A 19338-nucleotide genomic window follows, 5' to 3' on the forward strand; every position below is an offset into this window, starting at 1 on the left:
TAGCTCTCTCTCCTTTTTACTACTACTTTTTTTTTTCTCTAGTAGATACACGGGGGTCTAAAAGGGAAGAACATCTTTGATAACTACTGATTTCATATCTTTCCTTTAGTGAAATCCAGCTCTATTCATGTACCTTTTTTTTGCAGAAAGGTGTTCAAATATTTCAGTGGAACATCTCTACTGGAAAAAGAAGGCAAAAGAACACAGAATGAGACAAAACTCCTACATCAGCTTAATCTTACCACTGTGGAGCTCTACAGCAGGTAGGACTTGGCAGTACAACAGTGTGTATATATTCCTGGTGTCAGGAGCCTCTAAGATGATCTTATTGTGCCAGCTGCAGCCAGAGCTCAAGAACTGCTGGAGCCCTGATGTAGAGTAGAGGAGTAGTTCTGCATCATACTGTCACCTTTGTGTGCGGCCAGAGAGCTGGAGGGAGAGAGGATGGACAAGACACAGCACCCATGCAGTCAGCCTTGACCACCCAGCAGGTGAATGCTTGACGGCAACTTCAGGCAACATTCAAGCAGTGTTACATGGTGCAACAGCTTCAGCTGGGGGCTGAGAATCGGCTCTCATGTTTTATTCATCCAAATTGCCTTTCCCCACTTCAGAAATCTACACTCATCTCTTCACTAGAGAATCTGTTCAATTTCCTCTTGTTTAGCACTGTGCTGTGGTGCTCACATTTCCGTTGAGTACTTTCACTGAGAGACTGATCGGCAGTAATCACAAGTCCAACTTCTCAGGAGTGAAGCATGGGAGAGAGAGGGAGATGTAGGCTCATCTAATTTGATCAGCTTGTTTTGTTATACTGAATATTTGATTTTCAAAAACCAGCTCCTGTGGAAGGAAATAAAAATATAAGAAATCCAGCTTCTATTCCTTTTTAGCTTTTTTGGTAAGATTTTAGATTTGACTCATCTTTCCCAGGCTAATTGTCAAGAAACTGACAGATCAGGCATGGTTGACAAGTGAGTAATTTGGAGAAGAGAGGGAGTGCAGCAGGTGTCAGTACTAATTTGGTAAAACAACAAAAAAAAAATAGTAGAGAGTGGTGTGATAGTCGTTTACACAGTCATGACGTTACAAGCTTTTCATACAAAACGTGTGCAAGATTTTACAACACTTAGAGCATTAACTATTAACCAGCCACTCCAGGTCCACTTCAAAGGAGGACCTGTAAGTTCACTGGAAGAAGGTATTTTTGAGCCTCTTAACAGGGAAGGCTGGTTCACAACGCTGCTGGGGAACTGGAGAAAAATTAGTTTCATGATTCTCACCTGTTGCATTGCTGGGCACACAGAACAGTCCTTGCAGGGGGCAGACCCTGTGCCCTGGCCCTGACTTGGCTGGGCTAGGCTAGACCATCAGGGAAGGATACCTCTGCCAGAGCTGGAGCATTCAATCGCTGCTGCCCTGCCAAGATGTCCATTGCCCACAGCTGCCCTAATTCTCCCAAACTGTGATTCTGCCGAGTCCCCACACACTGCTGATTTTACACCGAAGCCCAAATCTCACTTGCTGAGCAGAAGAAATGAGCTTTGCACCTGGAGAATTCCTCCAGCTCTGAAGACAACAGTCTGACACTGCTTTATTTTAGAAACCAAACTCTTGGAAAGAACTTGTTTTACTTACCTGTCAAATCTGCCCCTCTGAGCTCCGTATTTGCTTGCTTCAATCTCAGTCATCACTGACACTGCCTCAACAGCAACCAGTGTTCTTGTTTTGATCTCTGTAATGGTGTTAGTGACTACAGGCCAAATAATAGGTTTTACTGACAGGCTCCTAAGACACACTTTTGCTCTGAAGTAGCTGTACAAATAGCATTGCAGCGTTTCATGTTTATTGTCTGCTAAAGATTTCAGTATCTTATATGCTCTATTTCAAAGAAATAAAGTTTTTTCCCCATCTAACTGCCAGTCCTGAAAATTCACTGGGGATTAAAGAAAAGCTGATTTTTTTTTTTCCTGGCTTCTGCATAGTTATTAAGAATACAGAGGCTGCAGGGCAATTTCTGCTCTGGCTTTCATCAGTATAACCCCTACTATCTTGAAAACTTGCCTTCACTTTCACACATGAATTATTTGAGATGGAGGGGGCCTGCAAGGCAGCTCTGAGTAGCAGTTGTGTTTCTAAGGGATGGGACTGGAAGGAAATCCGGTACTCTCCCCCAGAGCTACAAGGTACTGAAGCTCCTATCTGACTCAGACCTCAGCAAATCACCTCCAAACACCTGTACCTCCAGTATGGATCAACTAAGTGACAATTGTTTTATTCTCACTTTCTAGGATGTAAGTATTGCTTATTGGAAATGGTAGGGTGGCTTTTTTGTGTTTTCTTTGAGTGAAACAGGCATCTCCACCAGCCATATGGAGTGGGTCCCACTCTGCGAAACACGTAGCTGCTGGGAAGCGCATCCATTCAACCTTTCACAACACGGACCTTAATTCAGCAGGGAAGAGAGCTGACAGGCACCTTTGCAGCGGATTTAAATCAGAGGCAAAAACTCGAGCAGTGTAAAACTATCTGTGCCAGCCAGCAAAGTCATGCTGACCTTCTGCCAGTACTACTGCAGCCCCAAGCATGGCTTTGGGTGCTGCATCCTTGGGAATGACTGCATTAGGGGAAGCCAGCAGGGCCTTCCCAACTACTGCCTCTGCTGTGTTGCTGCCCGATGGAGTGTTATCACTATGACAACCTACAGGTATAGGATGTGCACAGTAGCGGGAGCTCCAGCTGACCGTGATTGCGTGTGCATGGCTCAGAGCAGGGCTTCCCTGCCTGGGAGGGGAGCAAAGAACACATGGATCCGCAGGTAACTCTCCCTTGACTCTGTCCTGTCACTTGCTGGCAAGTTTAGGATGTAAGGCAAGGTGGGAACTTTAGAGACATGGGCTAGCTAGGATTTTAAATAATTTTCTCTGGGATGAGGTAAGGGAAGACTCATTTTCCTCCTTTGTTTCTAGAGTCCTTCTTCAGCAAAAGGCTTACAAGAATATAAAGCTGCCCTTCAAACTCTGCCTTTTCCATCCTGTTAAAAGGTAAAATGCTTCCAAACCTCATATACGCTGCCCGTCTCCCTGCGCGTGCATGCACGCGTTACTTTCTTACACTACGATGACAGCACATGCTTCTCCAAAGCTATTCACGGCATTAGAAATACAACTCCTCCCTCCAGCGCCCCGTGTGCGTGTGTGTGCGCGCGTGGCTCCGGCTTTCTGCTTCGGCTCACTCCTCCGATCGCATCGCGGGGCTGGCGGCCACGGCTCTGCTCCACACCTCCCGGCTTCACACGGAGGCGAGGAGGATCGCGGAAAACACAGAAGCAGGCACACAGCTGACCTACAGAGCCATCGATAACTTACTCCCCTCCCGGCAGAATTGCACAGGGGAGGGGAGGGAGGAAAGAGGAGGAGGAGGAAGAAAAAAAGAAAATCCAGAGAATTCTAGTCTTGCAAATGTAGTGAAACCAAGCGGTCAGAGTTCATTTGCTCTAGAAGAGCAGAGAAGAAAGAGGACGTTAAATGAAAAAAAGCAAGAAAGGTCTGTAGCTTTTTCCTGATAGTAGCAGTGCTTTAGAGGTAAAATGATTCCTCCGAGCAGCACGACTGAAGTCAGCGTGGATATTGTGGAGAAAGAGAATGAAGTGGAGAGCACAGAGCAGCCCCCCTCTCCAGCATCAACTACCAGCCAGGAATCAAAGGTACTCAGAGAATGAGATTTTTTTTTTTTTCCTCACTCTTTCTTTGTTTTGAAGAGAGATGCGTGGCTTTGATTTTTATTTGGAGCCCAGTGCCAGGATCAGCGGTAGCGTGCTGTGAGCCACCTCTGATTGAGGTGCCTACTCTGACACTCCTACTTCTGAATTCATTCCCTGTCACCTGGACAGCTCAGGAGTCTGAACTGGGAAAATACCTGCCTTTTGAGATGTTTGGGTTTGGGTATTTTTGCTGGTGTTTGCTCCTCCTTATTACAGTAAGGGCCTGGGGGAGTGGTGGGGCTCGGGGAGAGGATCCATGCCAATAGATGTTGTAAGCTATTTTCACACTGGGCATCAGATCACTTAAAAGGTTTGATTCTTGGTTAGAAAGATTGGGGTTTTTTTCACAGGTTCGGGGAAGAGAATTTTGTAAGGGGGCTTGGGGTGTTTCACCTGCCTCACCTTCTCTAGCAGACCCATCAGTGAACTTTCACTGTTTAACGAGCCAGCAGCTGAAACAGGATGTGACAGATTTGGCACAATAATCTTTATGTACACCACCCAGACAAGGATTTTTTTTTTTTTTCCACAGCCTTTTAATTTATTTATCATTTTTTAAATGTGGTTCAATTTACGGTACTGAAAACCAACTTCTAGCTCAAACAACATGGCCTCTGAATTTTTAATTGACTTGCATATGAAAAGTTTTTCTGCCTGTCAGTGTGTTACTTGGAAGACAGAGAGGTAAAGGGAGAAAAGTAGTAACCTTACATAATGAATGTTCTTTGCAGCCTACGTGGATAATGTGCTTTTGCTGATCCTCTGTTACTTACTTATGATTGATACAATGATAGCACCTGACAGTCTTCCTATGAACTTCATAGTGATGCTAAGTGCAGTGTAAACATGTAAAAATAGGGCGGTCCTTGTCACTAGGATCTTACAGCTGGGTAGAGCCTTAGGAAATGCCGTGTGAGCAAAATAGCTGCTTGACAGGGAAGATTCGTGTTGGCCCGAGTTTAAAGGCAGTGGCTGCCTGGGTCTAACATAGGAAGACTGTTACATTATTCCACAGTTACAGCTAGGTTTCTGGAGAGTGAGTGAAAATTATCTGTCTGTGTGGGTGGAGTTCTGACGTGGGCTTTGGGATTTTTTTTTTTTATTTTTTATTCGACTCTATACTCCAAGGAGGAGAGCTGAGGCATTCCCTATGTAAAACAGCCTCTTTAAAAGAAAAGCTCTCCTAGCAGCAGTAGCATGCACTATTTTACTATTTACTATACACATTCAGCACTACTGGAACGCTGCTGCAGTCTTCCTGGTTAATGGCAAATGAAAAGTAAACGGGTTATTGGTTTAACCCCAGGCTCTAAAAGGATCCGGTTGATCGGTACCTAAATCTGCCCCTGAGACCACTTCTCTGGAATTGCTGAATAGTTATTTGGCCAGTGGGAAGCTCAGCTCCCCAGTGAGGTCCCAAAAGTAACTGGAGCCTTCACTGCACTGCCAGCACCAACTCCTCATGTGTACTGGGCTGTGCACAGGGCCTGGTGGTCTGTGCGTTCCCTGTGCTCCCAGCTATGGTCCTCGCTCAGTGCCAGGCACAGTAGTTATGGAGGTGCTACTCACGTGGTCAGACACTTCATTACAGCGATGCTTGAGGGATTTTCCCACTGGGTCACAGAGCTCTGTGCCCAAGATGAGCTGACCAGCATGAATCCTAAACTGAGAGAAAGTGAAGTGCTACATGTGGAGTTCCTTCTTGTTTGTGCATCCATGCGTTTTCAAGGATGACAACAGGAATCTGTCTAGAGAACAAATAGGCTACAAACTGGTTTATAATCAAACATTGTTATCGTCAGTTTTTCCACTCTTGTGAGCATTTGAAGCCATACACTGGAATAGACATAAGCTGTGACTGTGCAGTTGATGCCATTAGATGCATATAGATGTTTTTAGTAAACATATAATCTGCATATTTACATTTTAGAACTGCAAATGTGATCAGAAAGCATGCTGTATTGTCATTTCAATAGATGGAGTCAAAAGAACCTTCTGATCACTGGGGTAATGGGATAAGCTTTCTTTTTTTGGTCCTAGTAAGTAGCAGAATGAAAAAATTCTCAATAATTTCATAAAGATGGTCTTTGTGCTTGGTGGTGTTTTTTTTTCCTAAGAGAACTGATGTACTTCAAAAGCTAAAGACTTTGACAAAGGCAAAAGTCAGTGTGTGCCAAAAGCCTGTGCACAAGATTTTATCCCACCGTGCCCCTTGCCGAGGGAGCTATCCTGTCATTTATGGAGGGCTAAGCTTGCTTCAGGTACTCTCTGTTGCATAGGTTAACAAGTTTATGTCTGCTGCAGTTACTGTAGAACAGTTTGTGCAGTATCTAATTACCCCACAATGACTTGTTTCTGTGGCAAAACACTGTTATGACTCCAAATATAGGAACAGAAACAACATGGATAATAGCAACCTTCAAAATGCATTTGAAAACATTTCAGCAGAAAAACAATTTTGAAAAACTAATGTAGAACTAACGTAACAAGCTTGCTTCCAGTCCTGTATAATCCTAGGCAACTGTGGCACATAGTCCCTTGTAGTACCAAAGTGCAGAAAAAAGAGTTTTACCTAGCCCACTCCAGACTGTATTCAGAGGAGATACTGCAATTCCTGACTAGCGTGAGCTTGGGAGCCAGAACCTCAGGCTGCTACCAAGTAGCTGAAATTTGGAAGAATGACTCTTGTGTTAGTCACACACCACTGTCACAGGAAAGCAGCTCACTCTTTAATAAATGCTAAAGCCTCCCACCACCTTTTCCTATGGATTAGCAGCATGTTTACAGGTGAGCACACCCGGATGCTGAAAGCTGAAAGACCAGACTCTCATGCCTGTCCTAATGCATCGTGAGTGCCTTAACACCTGGACTTCAGTACAAGCGCCCAGAAAGGGGAAATCCAAATACACTTTCAATTCATCACATTTCCTAGGCCCTAAGAGCAAACCCATTAACGTGTTCTGAGTACTTTTGCCTTATGGCATAGTATGTATATTGCTATATAATGTGATTGCATCTTTTGGATTATGCGTCCTCAAGTGTTTCACACATAGCACCTCCAGTGTACTGTCTCATTAATATAACTTCAAATAGGTGTCTGAAGAGTAGCAAACACTCTGTAATTGAGCCATACTGTAGCACTATATATACTACTACTGTGCTAAAAGCCCTAGAGCTTGAGTGGTTAAGAATGCTGCAAAGCTATTAATGAATTTATTAAATTAATTTATTGCCTCTTGAAAACGTTTACTTCACACCTAAGTATGACTTGAGTGGATACTTAAAGTTTACTGGGAGCATAACTTTATGAGAGTACCATACAAATACATGTAATTGATAATTCTGTTGTGTTCATAAGTTTGTAGTTAAGGCTCCCACCTGTTTGGATCCTTCACATCTAGTTTTGAAGAAGGAAAATGACCAGTTTGCCAAAGACTTTTCTAGATCTACGACTCAGGAGGGAGGAAGTCATTAGCTAATGAATCTTAAGGGAAAATTTCCTCCTGTTGGTAGCAATTAAAGACACACTGCACACTTGTGCAATCACTACCTGAGTAATATAAGCAGAAATCTAGTGAGAGCAATCAGAGATCATACTTCTGATGTCTCTTACTTACATAAAAGTACCTTGGAATTTAATAAAGAAAACTAAAATTTGAAGGAATATGTGTCTAAATAAAAGATTCCTACACCTGGCAATATTTGTTTATGTTTTGGCATAGTTGGCACATAACTCTGTTAGCTTTCTCCTTCTTATATTTAATTGACGTTCCTATATGAAGAGAAAAAAAGCCCATCTTATGATTTCTGTAGGTGTGAGTCAAGTCATCACTATACTGTGAATAATGGCTGAGGGCATTCATAGACAGTAGAGTATATCTTAGAAAATTCCCTTACCATTTTTACGTTTTAGGGGGGCCTGAATATCTGTGTTGTTTGAGCTAGTACCAGCAGGGTTGGTCAGCACTGCTGATCTTCAAGCTATTAGTGTTTCATTTCAAGTGCTTTAAACATCTTTCAGGCTCTCCCATACACCCCAGAAGAGGTATCAAGCTCTGCCTCTGTCATTGCAGGCAATCTGTCGTGTAGAAGTTACTTATTTGTAGATATCAGTGGATATCTGTGAAGACTAACTGCTTTTTTTCACAGCTTTGCCCATTTCCTTCTACTTTTTACTAAGTCCAGCTATAATTGTGATGTACTCCAGTCATGCATCTCTGGTGTGATAGCTTTAAAATTTTCCTCTGAACCACAAATTCCTGGGCTTAACAAATTGCTTACACTCAGTTCAGTTAGGTAAGTTGAATGACTGAAAATTGGAGGGGGGAAAAAAGAAAAGATAAACTAGACCACCAAATAAATATGGCATCTGGAGTACATGCTTCACAAAATAAATGGGTCTGTCTCAGTCTGATGCTTCCATACACTGACTATCCAGTGGCCAGTACTCAGGGAAATGCAAACCATTATCTTCAAACTCAGGTATGGAAATTCAGGAGATCTAGCACAATTGTTCAAACACTAGCTAACATGCTATGTAGTACATAAAATGGAAGTTGCTGAAAAGTAGCAAGCCAAGAAAAAAGATTAAGCATTGAAGTTCAAGACTTCACTTATGTATATCCCCCACATCGGTGAAGAAGATTGAACTTACTTTCCCCTGTCCTGCCTGTCCAATAGAGTACTATTGCTTACGTGAGGTTTCAAAACCAGGTGTTAATATTAGATACTGAATTAAGGTAAACAGCTTGAAACTCCTTGGATTTAATAGGATTGTGTGGGATTTAAATCATGCAGGATTTGTGCTGTGCTGTTAAGCAGAGATCTTCCCCGCTTAAAGAGTTAATACTTTATGAGGCTCTATCGATGGTTACTCATCAATTAATATTTTAAAAGGGCAGGGAGTATGGTGTACAGCTTGTATTTCACCCTCCACACCAGATATAAACATCCAGTATGTAAACTACTGCTGTAGTCTTCAACGGAATACTGAACAGCCTAAAAAAAATACTGTGAAAGGGGAAGAAGAAAACAGTTCTTCTTAATCTTACCTCCATGCCTCTGCGTAAAATGGTGAGTACATACTAGGGGAAAGACTAGGGGAAAGAAATGAGCTTAAGCATTTTTATGTGTTTTGATGAAGTATTAGAACAAACTATGTACAGGAAGATTTTGTGAAGAGCAAGAAAGTAATACTGTACCCTATCAATAATTTCTTGAGCAGACTTGTTCTTGTATTTACATTTATTTTGACTTTTCTCTCTTTCTGATTAAAACACTCTGGTATTGTTTTCGCTTTGATATATATGTCACATCAGTTCCTAGACGCATTGAGATATTTAAGGCAAAACAGAAATGCGATCAGTTCATTCAGTTCTATCCACACTTTCCACGTTGCCAAAATGAAGAAAATGTCTATTACCTTTTGACAACTATAGATGACTCGGCTGAAATCTAGTGTGGTAAAAAAAATGCATTTACTAAAAAGTGTAAATTTTCACTGAAAAAAACCAAGTTGTTTTCAAAGCTGGAAGACAGTCCAGTCCTACCATCTCAATCTCTTCTGCTGTATTCCTTTTCATAAAGTAATCCTGTTGAATTCAGGTTTTACCACTACTGTGAAAGGCTTTCCCAACAGCTGCATATGGCTAAGGGAAGCCCTCTGCCCCTCATTCCCTCTAATTCCAGTCTATTTCTGGCCAGCTTGAGTGGCATTGTAGCTTTGATAATGTTGCATTAGTTTAAACATCTCTTTTCTATTCTTGGTGCAGGTTTCCATCATGTAAGAATTGACTTTTATATCTCTTCTCAGCCTTTTATTTTCTAGACTAAACAAGCCAGGCTGACATAAGATAAACTCCATTCTTCATTTCGTTCTACTAGCAGATCCATGTACCTGTTTCATTTTTGAATGATCTTTCTTGAAAAAGAGTGACTGAATTTGTGCATGGTATTCTACGTGAGATCTTGTACAGTACCATTAATGCTTTGCTAACTTTCCCGGAAACCGCGCTTCTGATGTTTTCACCCCTTGGTTAACTAGAGGTTCTATTTCTCTGTAATTTCCAGTGGATTCAGGATAGATTTGTCTGTCCTCATCTAAAATGGTTTGGATCAGATCTCAGGTGCACAAGCTTGCATTTCCACTCCATAACTCCATCCCTCAAGCCTCAGGCCTCCTCAGTTTTGGCATGCCTCCAACCTCATGTCAGAGGGAAATGGCCTTATGACATGCCTAATCTTTGCATCAGATTCAGTAATAAAAATACAGAGAGCAAGATCGATCTTAAGACTCGGCAAGTGTTGTTCTTTGAAGGACTCCACCAATGACCTTACTTCAACTTACTACTACTCCTTTGAACAGCAACCATCTCCTGTTGAACTTGCCTTAAAATTTCTTCCCTACTACTCTTCTTTTCAATCTTGGCTAATAGAATCCCTGTTGGAAGCATACTCAGTAATTTTAATGGAATCCAAACAGACAGAATCTACTTTAGACCTAAAACATTTTCTTTGTCTAGAAAATTGTTCATCTTTTCTATGACAACTGGTCTAGGAGGATTTAACTTTTTTTTTTTTCTTTTTTGTCAAGTACTATTGAGGTCAGACCTACAAATCTGTTTTTGCTGGGATCGCTTTTCCTGCTTCTTGAAACAGACTTCTATTTCACTTTGTATCATTTCTGGCTTAATAAAGCTTGTTAAGAAAATTTGTTCCTAGACTTCCAAAATAGAATTTTCTAATGGAGATTAACTGATTTCATTTCTCCCTATCACCTTAGCAGGCACATTGAACTGCTTTTTTTAATACCATACCATCCATTTCTGCAACTTCTTTCCTATTACTCCTATTATTTTGCCCTAGAATCATTGTTCTGGGAAGAAAGTAAGGCAGTGTTTGATAAGTTCTGAGCCAGCCTTACTGTACCACAGCTTGTTTTGTCTTTTGCTTTCCCTAGCCTGAATCAATCCATTGACATTTCCTTAAATACCTTTTACAAGAACACACTCAAATTTTCTTGACAATTAACATGCTTAGACCTAAGGAACTCTGCTTGAAAATTCCATTTTTATTTGCATATCAGTTTTTTTTTCTCTTTTTCTTTCTCTTGTTCCAGTCCCCATCATTCTTTGTGGACTCTTTGCTTATTCTAAATTTCCTTTTTGAGGTAACTTTTCATGTAGTTTGCCAGGAACACACATTCACAGAATCTTTTTATTTCCTTTCCTTTTATATTCCAGGAACTATTAACAGATTTACTTTGAAGATATTCTATGCCTCTTACACATCCAAGCACATTCGAGTATCTGACCATTTCTGATCAGTTGTCTTTATCAATGAAACATGTCTCTAACCTGATACCTCAGGGCTAGCAAAGTCCAAGGCTATTCCACAACGTATGGTCATCTGCCTTCATCAGCACTCATAAACAGCACAATGACCTGCTTAAACAGCTGTGCTGCTTTCCAGACTACTGCTAAGACCTTTGTACCTTCAGACAGACACTAGCTTGAGACCTTCTGTGCCATGCTCTGAAGTGTGATGTGATCTAAAATATATCCCTAGGGAGCTGAGGGTGCTGAAGGATTGGAATTTCTTCAAGGGAAAGAAAGTAGTACAACAAAGGTTATCCTCTTGAAATTCAAAACTTGGCTTAGAGGTTCATTTTTCCCTTAGACTTTATTTAAGTTTCATGGAAGTAAATCATAATCACCTGATAGAAAACTGTAATGACAAGCATTTCTCCTATTGCCTGCTTGAGCCATTGCTGTATAGTCTTGATAGGTAGAAGATTGCATATTTGATAAATTTCTACTCATGTTTGTCAAGCAGAGGACTAATCTTCCAGATCTGAGCACAAGTTGAATATTCTTAACACAGTATTCAGTCCTGCACAACTTCCATTTGCATAGGCAAATGGTCATTCGATGTTAAATGAGCACTGCCTTTTCTGGGCAAGTGAGTGTCTATGGTCTAGCTAAAGCAGAAGCAAACTTTGCATGTTCATTAGCAAATAGGACCAGCTGTGAGAATGAGAAATCTGTGTGTGAATGACTGAAATAACTTGACCTTGTTTTCCTTTGACATATGCTCCTTCTTGAAGAAACTACATTGATTCAGTAGACTAACTGATACAATAGATTTTCCTTCTCAGGGAATGCAACTCAGGAACGCTGCAAAACATTTACAATGGATGTCTGAAAAGCAGACTTCTTGTGTCTTTGACATCAGCAGTTAAATATGACAAATGGCTTGCATATCTTCTTATTTATTTTAAAAATGAATCTCATGTCGGTACTCTTGCAAATGTGCTCGGCATTCATAGGTGTTTTCCCATTCGCAGGTCAGCATTTGTTAGCTGACCTGTTTTTAACTGGTGACAGTAGTTTGCTAAGCACTGTCAAATGGAAGTTATACAGTTTACAGGCTGCAGTGGTGTAATTTAAAAATATCATAGCATTAATAATTGTGAGACAGAGGTGTTTCCCCGCTACAGGAGGCTGCAAGTTCAGTATGAAATTGCAGACAGAGTCCTTTAGGTGAATAACAGTGACAACTTGAATGCTTTTCTTTTCTGTAGACTTTATATGCTCCAATTCTAAGTACCATTTAAAAGCTTTATTAAAATGCCAAACGTGCACTGCTTTATTAATAAAGATCATTTTAGCAGTCTAGTGTTCTGAATAGAAAAGCAAAATGCAGCTGACCTATAGTAACTGATGATTAGGTTTAATTCAGAAAGGAGAAAAATGCTATAAACTGGTATTCACAAAGCTATTAAAATTAACATTTAGAATATTTTTTTTCTTAGCTTATTCATCCAAATAAGACAAAGAAAGGTAGGCTATGGAGACACAGCTCAGGTGAGAGAACAAAGTCAACCTGACAAATTGTTATAGCAAATACCGTTGAATATGATCTTAGAGACAGACTTGCATCTCCATTACCCCAATATTTAACTTCATTTGGTTTCTACAAGAATTACTCTTGCATAGTGAAGGGAGGCATCAGCTTTTGCTGGCCAGGAGTCAGATTTCTGGCATGATGCATGTAAGTCATCTCCTTGAACATCACATATATAGGTGTACTATTCATTATTGATTTGCCAGCATTGTCTCTGCTGATTTAAACATTGTGGTAGTGATTCTCAAAACTAAAATGTCTTGGGATTGAACTGAGAGGCTGAAAACCTTGACACAGCTTCACTTGCCTTTCTGTATACACAGGGTAAGAAATGGCCTTGGACTCAGCATCTCTGTCCTCACAAGTAAACAAAGCACGTGAGGCAAACTCCAATGTGGTAAGCTTGGCACAGTGCCACTGACGTCTATACAGTTAAATTGAGGATCCAGTTGTTAAGATGTTCACGTCCGTACACATTTTTAAACTGCACCTACTGTTAAGTTATAAACCAGTATCAATCAACTCGAAGACCCAGTATATATAACTTTTGTTATACTTCTTCATGTACATATTTATATTATTTGTGTGTGCAGCTTATTGCCTTATGTTCACACATCCTCTTTTAATGCAAATTATCTAATGAAGGAATTATTTACAAATAAACATAAGGTGACTCGTAATGATTTGCCAAATATTTCTGTTAACGAACATTCCAGTGAGATGTGTTCTTGTCAAGTGCTTCCCTCCCCCCCCCCCCCCCCTTATTTTTGGTGAAAATTTTTTTCTGTTTTCTTGTGTTCAGTTTTCTTGGTTGTGTAAACGTTCTTCAGGAAGCTTTCCCTGATTGCAGATGAAATTTTAAGTCAAAAGAGCAGAAAAATGCATTCTAGGTTAAATTGTACAGCCCCACCTGTAATTAGAGAGCAACTTTAAGCAGTTAAGTTAGTAGTTCAGTCTCTGTTTGTTATAAATGGAACAGACTGAAATTGTTTTATCAAAGGTTATTTAGAGGAACAGCCTGCCTTACGTGCTCTAAATTAGCCTCTCTGAGGGGAAATCTTTTTCCATTTACCATAGTAGAGAACTACAGCTCAGTTAAAAGCTTGAATTTAAGTAGGGTGAACACCACTGTGAATCTGTCAGAACAAGGTCTTGAACCTTGCCTACAAAAACTGGTCAGTCATCTGTTCCCCTGGCAGGTTAGTTTGTCTGACTTTCCCCTCTTCTGCCCACAGCTCCCTCAAAAGCATTTTGAAAGGCTGCAGTTTTTTTATGTCAACATGGAACAAAATCATTCAAACTTTGAAAATTTTTGCTAAGTGGAACTGCTGTTTTGCAGTCAGCCGTATAATGGAAAGCTATGCACCTATGACAAAAAGAGAGAAAAATGTGAGCCTATCCAGGCTTCAAAATGTTAAGTGCAGCTAGTAAACTGTAGCCACAAGATGAATGATGTACCAGTTTCATGAAGTATGGGCACACAGGAGTCTTTGGCAGGTTCATAGCAGTTAGATCTATCTCCTGTAGTTAGTCGTAATGACAAATGGACTTCATCTGCCTGGCCGTTATAGATCCAGGCGAACAGTTAACTTTTTTGCTAGCTCACTCACTCATTCAATATCTTTCTCTTTCTTTCCTCTCTGTTCCTATTCTCATCCAAATGCTTTAATCCAGGACTAGGCTCTTTGATACAATGAGCCAGAGCAAGATCTGTCTTTACAGGAAAAAATTCCAGGTTTCTAAGCTTAGCCAAGTTTAAAGATTCCGGTTAAGAAAACAAATGGTGGTTCTTCTGTTAGGGGGAGGGACCTTTAACAAACACTGTGTGGATGCTGTCACTCACTCCATAAGTACACTTGGAAAAAAGCAAATCCTACAGTTTGTACTTTCCCTTTCACCTATACCCAAACTGTGCTTACTTTATTTACAAAGAAATGCCTTAAGTTGAATTTTACTTTCCTTACATTGTCTGGTATTATGTGGTCTGTTCCTTGCACATGGGTGCCTATTTTGAGCTTCTGCCTCCCCAGCAGCTTAGGCTCCCACAGACTTCCCTGGGCTATAGTTCTGCACTTAGACAGCACTGGTGTGTTTAGCAGTTCCTGCTTGGTATTTGAGAAAAATGCTCTGGACAAATGATTTCTTAGAAATTATCAAAGCTAAAATGAATGCCCACAGCTGTAATAGACCTACTTGAGTCCTGCTGGAATGTAGATAAATTAAAAGTATTTCACAAATGTTCAAAAAATGGCAGCCAACCCTTAAAACAAAAATCTTAATAGCTCAATTTGCCTCTGAGGACAATGGAGCTATGACTAGATGCTGGCCATAAGCAGTAGCCACTCAGTTTAGTTAAAAAAAGTCAGACCTTGTTTAAACAAGATGAGAAAGCTAACCTACTTTTTCTGACACTGTAGGGAACATGCTGCAGTAAATACAATATTCCTGAAGTACAGTAAAGGTAACGTCATTTGGTCTTTACTACCAGCTGCTGAGTTCCAGAAAAGAAAATCTCCATTCCATGAGTTATTGTCCCTGCAGTACAGTCATACTTGTAGCTACTACTGCATATGAAACAAAAAAAAAGAAAAAACAAACAACAACTGACAGGAGAAAATTGATATAAATCTCAGAAGTTAGCACTGCACTTGCTCTTCAGTTCAGCAGTGGTCAGTAGCTCTCACTTCTGCTGTAATATGTCACACTCCTTATAAGCCAACACTACTCTGCTGATACCATGAATTGTACCTACTCTGATGGTAGAACAGACTAGGCAAAGTGAGGCACTTCACAGAAATGCTCCCTCTTACACAGGATTCATATTCATGTTCTTTAAAACTCTCTCTATCCTAACTTGACTTTCCTTTCCTCTTCCTTCTTCTAATCCCCTGCTCTCCTGCCTGCCTGAATCCCTCATGCAGCACCGTGTAACATGCTGCTCCTGTTGAAGTCACTGATATTATTTTTGTCAGACAAGGCTTCACAGTTTTACTGGTTCAAGATCCCTCACTTTTCAATCAGAGAAGTAACTCCTATTAAATCCGTTGGTATCTTATGTCAATACCAACAGCTCTTTTCTCTCTCAACACTGAAAATATGAAGTTTGGATATGCTTCATTTATTAGGTGAGCACAACTTCATGACAGTGTTACAAGATTTTTTCTTTTTTCTTTTTTTTTTTTTTTGTTATTACCTGTTTGTGTACAGGCTTTCAACCATATGACTTTAGAGGATTCTAAGGGGATTTAAAAAAACCTCTCTTTTAACATTCAGGAAAAAAAATTGTAATTCTTCAGAAAGAGTTATAGTCTTAAATTCTCTACCTTTCTATTTGTGGTATTCTGTATGTAACTTTTTTCTTACATGAAGTTAGCTATCTCAGTATAAAAACACGTTTTCGCAGTTCGGGCAGTCATTTTAATCTTGAAACTTTGATAGAGGTAATTTGAGGAGGAAAGTTGTGCAGCTGGTGAGGATAAAAATAAGATGTTTTTGTTTTGTAAGGTTGATCTTGAAACAATAGCTGATTAAAGATGTTCAGCAGCTTGGAGGTTTAGGAAAAAATACGAAAGAAATGGATTAGCCTGAGGCGAAAGGAGTCAAAGATGCATGATAAATCTCACACATTATTACTCTTGCCAATTAACATCTCCAAATAGATGTATTTACATTGCCAACTTCTTGAAGCAATGTTTAGGTCCTCAAACATCCCCACAAAGTGCCAAATAACTGTATATCCCATATATGATGTTATCATCATCAAGTTAAATAGATTCTTCATGTGGAGTATTGGCCTATCCTTACATAGGACACTGAACGCAGTTTTTCTAGTCATGACTAAAGCGTAATAGCAAGAAGACAAAAGACAGACTGAGGTGGAAACTTTCTGTACTACTAACAGGTTCCTTGGAAACTGATACAACAGGCATAATTTTCCCCAAAATGGTTCGGAAGTACTTTTTGAAAATTAGAAAACTACTAGAGTAGATGTGCTGAAAGGGATAAATGCATGCTATAAGCTGCACTTTGAGAAGAGCTTTAATGAAAAATGTGCCAGATCTGGACTAGATTTGGAAATAACCAGATCTCTGCCATCCAGTAACATAACCGGATGTGGAATGAGTAAGGAAGATGTTATCGAGGTAGGAAAAAATTTTAATTGGCACAGCATTTGTTACGTATCTGGTAGCAGCTGTAGGATTTTAGAACCGGAAATAAGAGATGAAAGAAACTCAGTGGGTACCCAAGTGAAGCATGGAGAAGCCCAGAAGAATTAACTAGCTTTTCTTGACCTGTACTTAGCTTTTCCTCCAAATCCAAGCCTCTAGGCCAGGATGGTACCAGGGCAGCTACATGGCTCTGCACTAGGACTGCTTGGGTCTTGTGGTGTCAGAACAGATATTGCCAGTGTGGCCACATGCCCTGGCCTCCAGCGTGGCTGGCAAGAAGCAGCGTTCACAGGATGGGACGGTGTGGGTCTTCGGGAGAGATAAAAGAAGGTGGAAGGCAGCAAATTTGCTGCTAGGTTGCAAAAACATGCACAAGAAGGGGAAGGGAACTGTGAAAAAGGAAAATTGAAAGTCAACCAGCAAACACCACTCATGTTCTGTAAGGCATAAGTTCACACTTATGCCATCTCCCACTGAAGAGAGTTTGAAATGGGAAGACGGAAACAAGTTGTAAAATTTGGATCTGAATCTCTGTCTGTGAATAGGCAGTGAACAAGGGAGGGCAGAAATCTATGGGATGAAATAAGCCAAAATATCTATGTTTGGGGGCTTTTTTTAAAGTCAATAGGCCATATAGCACCCAAATTCTGGCATTGTGTTTCAAGTTCATTCTTTGATTGGAAAATGAGGTAACACCATGTCAGCATTAAAGCACAGGAGCTAAGCAAGAAGAAAATAAAATATTTTTGGGCAGAAATAATTCACGCAAAGTATGAATTTGAAACAAGTGTTTAGGAAAAATAGAAGAAGCAAGAAGCATAGGTGACCCCCTGGAGCTATCTATATTTGGTGTGGAGGAGCAGAGATTGACAAGAGAAGGCTTAAAAAAGGAGGAGGGAATCGAGAAGGGTTGAATAAAGTCAGCCAGATAACAGGATGCCAAATGTGGCCAGATGTTTCTTGTGCTGCATGCAGAAAGCCTTTGTTTTTAATGCACAGTGTGAAACAGTAAAAAAAAGTTTAATTTCAAAACAAAACAAAAAAACAACAGCCCAGCAAAACTCTAAACCTTTATTCAGGAAACATGCTCACTGAAGTCAGCATGAGTTAGCAGTAAGCAAAGACCTTAGGATTTGGCCCAGTGACAATACTTTTGTAGAGCTGAGCACTTACGTGTTTTCATTGTGAAGCAATTTTAACAGCATAAGTTTGGAACCCCAGAAGTAGGAGTGGAAACACTGACAGAATATTAACTATGACAACTTCCAGTAGGTTTCAGTCTTCCTTTTGGTTTTAAGATGGTACAAATGGGATTATACAACATATGGGATCTGGTGCTGACGTTAATTTGCCCTCAGTTAGTATCAGCCTCCCTGCCAGATGTATTTCCATATTTGCTTCAAGAGACATACTACCATTTAAAGTATTATAAAACAGCTCTGTTAAAAAAGAAAGAGGAAGACAAACGAGTAAAGTAATGGAAATTATCGCCATAGGTAGATTGGCACTTTTTAGAACACTTTATTTTTTTAAAGTTCAAAGGGGTCATATTGAGATTTAATTTCCCATAAGATCAATAGTGGAAAATAGTGATGCACACTTCATAGATGGACAGACATGAGATGCGATCAAGGATGATTAATCTTACATTAGCAATCACATTCACTGCAGATTACTCATGGGATGGAAAAAAAGCAAAACTCAGGCCCTATTATTATCATTCTTGAAAGCTCTCCGCAGGTAGATACTAGTGTACCTTCCTTCACCTCAACAGAGCTGCCATGTTTTACTCTGAAATCCAGCCTTTTAATCTCCAAATTTCATTGTGCCACTTCTACCACAGCCAAGATTAGTGGATGACTAAGTTGGGGGTTACCAAAGGGAAATCACTGTTTCATTTAGAAGCTGAAATAAAAAAGAGATATCCAAACAGGGCAGCAAAATGCGGGATTCCCGGAAGAGACCTCAGACATAACAATCCAAATTCCTTCTATGTAAAGAGGCAAGATATTACTACACGTGTGCCTCATCCTAATGGGGACAAAGTATGGAGATGACCGGCTGCTTAGCAACCAGATGCCTGAGGTGAAACCCAAAGTAGAATCATAGAATCGTAGAATGGTTTGGGTCAGAAGAGACCTCAAAGACTATCTAGTTCCAAACCCCATGCCATGGGAAAGGACACCTTCCACTATATCAGGTTACTTAAAGCCGCATCCACCCTGGCCTTGAACACTTCCAGGGATGGGGCATCCACAACTTCTCTGGGCAACCTGGTCCAGTGCCTCACCACCCTCTGAGTGAAAAATTTCTTCCTATAGCAAATCTAAATCTACCCTCTTTCAATTTAAAGCCATTGCTCCTTTTCCTATCACTACATGCCCTCGTAACAAGTCCTTCTCCAGCTTTCTTGTAGGCTCTCTTTAGGTACTGGAAGGCTGCTAGAAGGTTTCCCTGGAGCCTTCCCTTCTGCAGGCTGAACAATCCCAACTCTCTCAGCCT

General features: G+C 40.4%; 1 protein-coding gene across 2 annotated transcripts in view; it reads left to right on the forward strand.

Moving 5' to 3' along the window:
- The first annotated feature begins 3589 nt into the window (after positions 1 to 3589).
- The window catches only part of STAC (SH3 and cysteine rich domain), a 74197-nt gene continuing 58448 nt past the window's right edge, over positions 3590 to 19338 (forward strand). For both annotated transcript variants that reach the window (XM_009981422.1, XM_009981423.1), the window contains exon 1: positions 3590 to 3706. In XM_009981422.1, the coding sequence (XP_009979724.1) occupies positions 3590 to 3706 (117 nt within the window). The remainder of the gene's footprint in view (positions 3707 to 19338) is intronic.

This window comes from Tauraco erythrolophus, chromosome 7 (genome assembly GCF_009769465.1).
Source record: "Tauraco erythrolophus isolate bTauEry1 chromosome 7, bTauEry1.pri, whole genome shotgun sequence".
Classification (NCBI taxonomy): Eukaryota; Metazoa; Chordata; class Aves; order Musophagiformes; family Musophagidae; genus Tauraco; species Tauraco erythrolophus.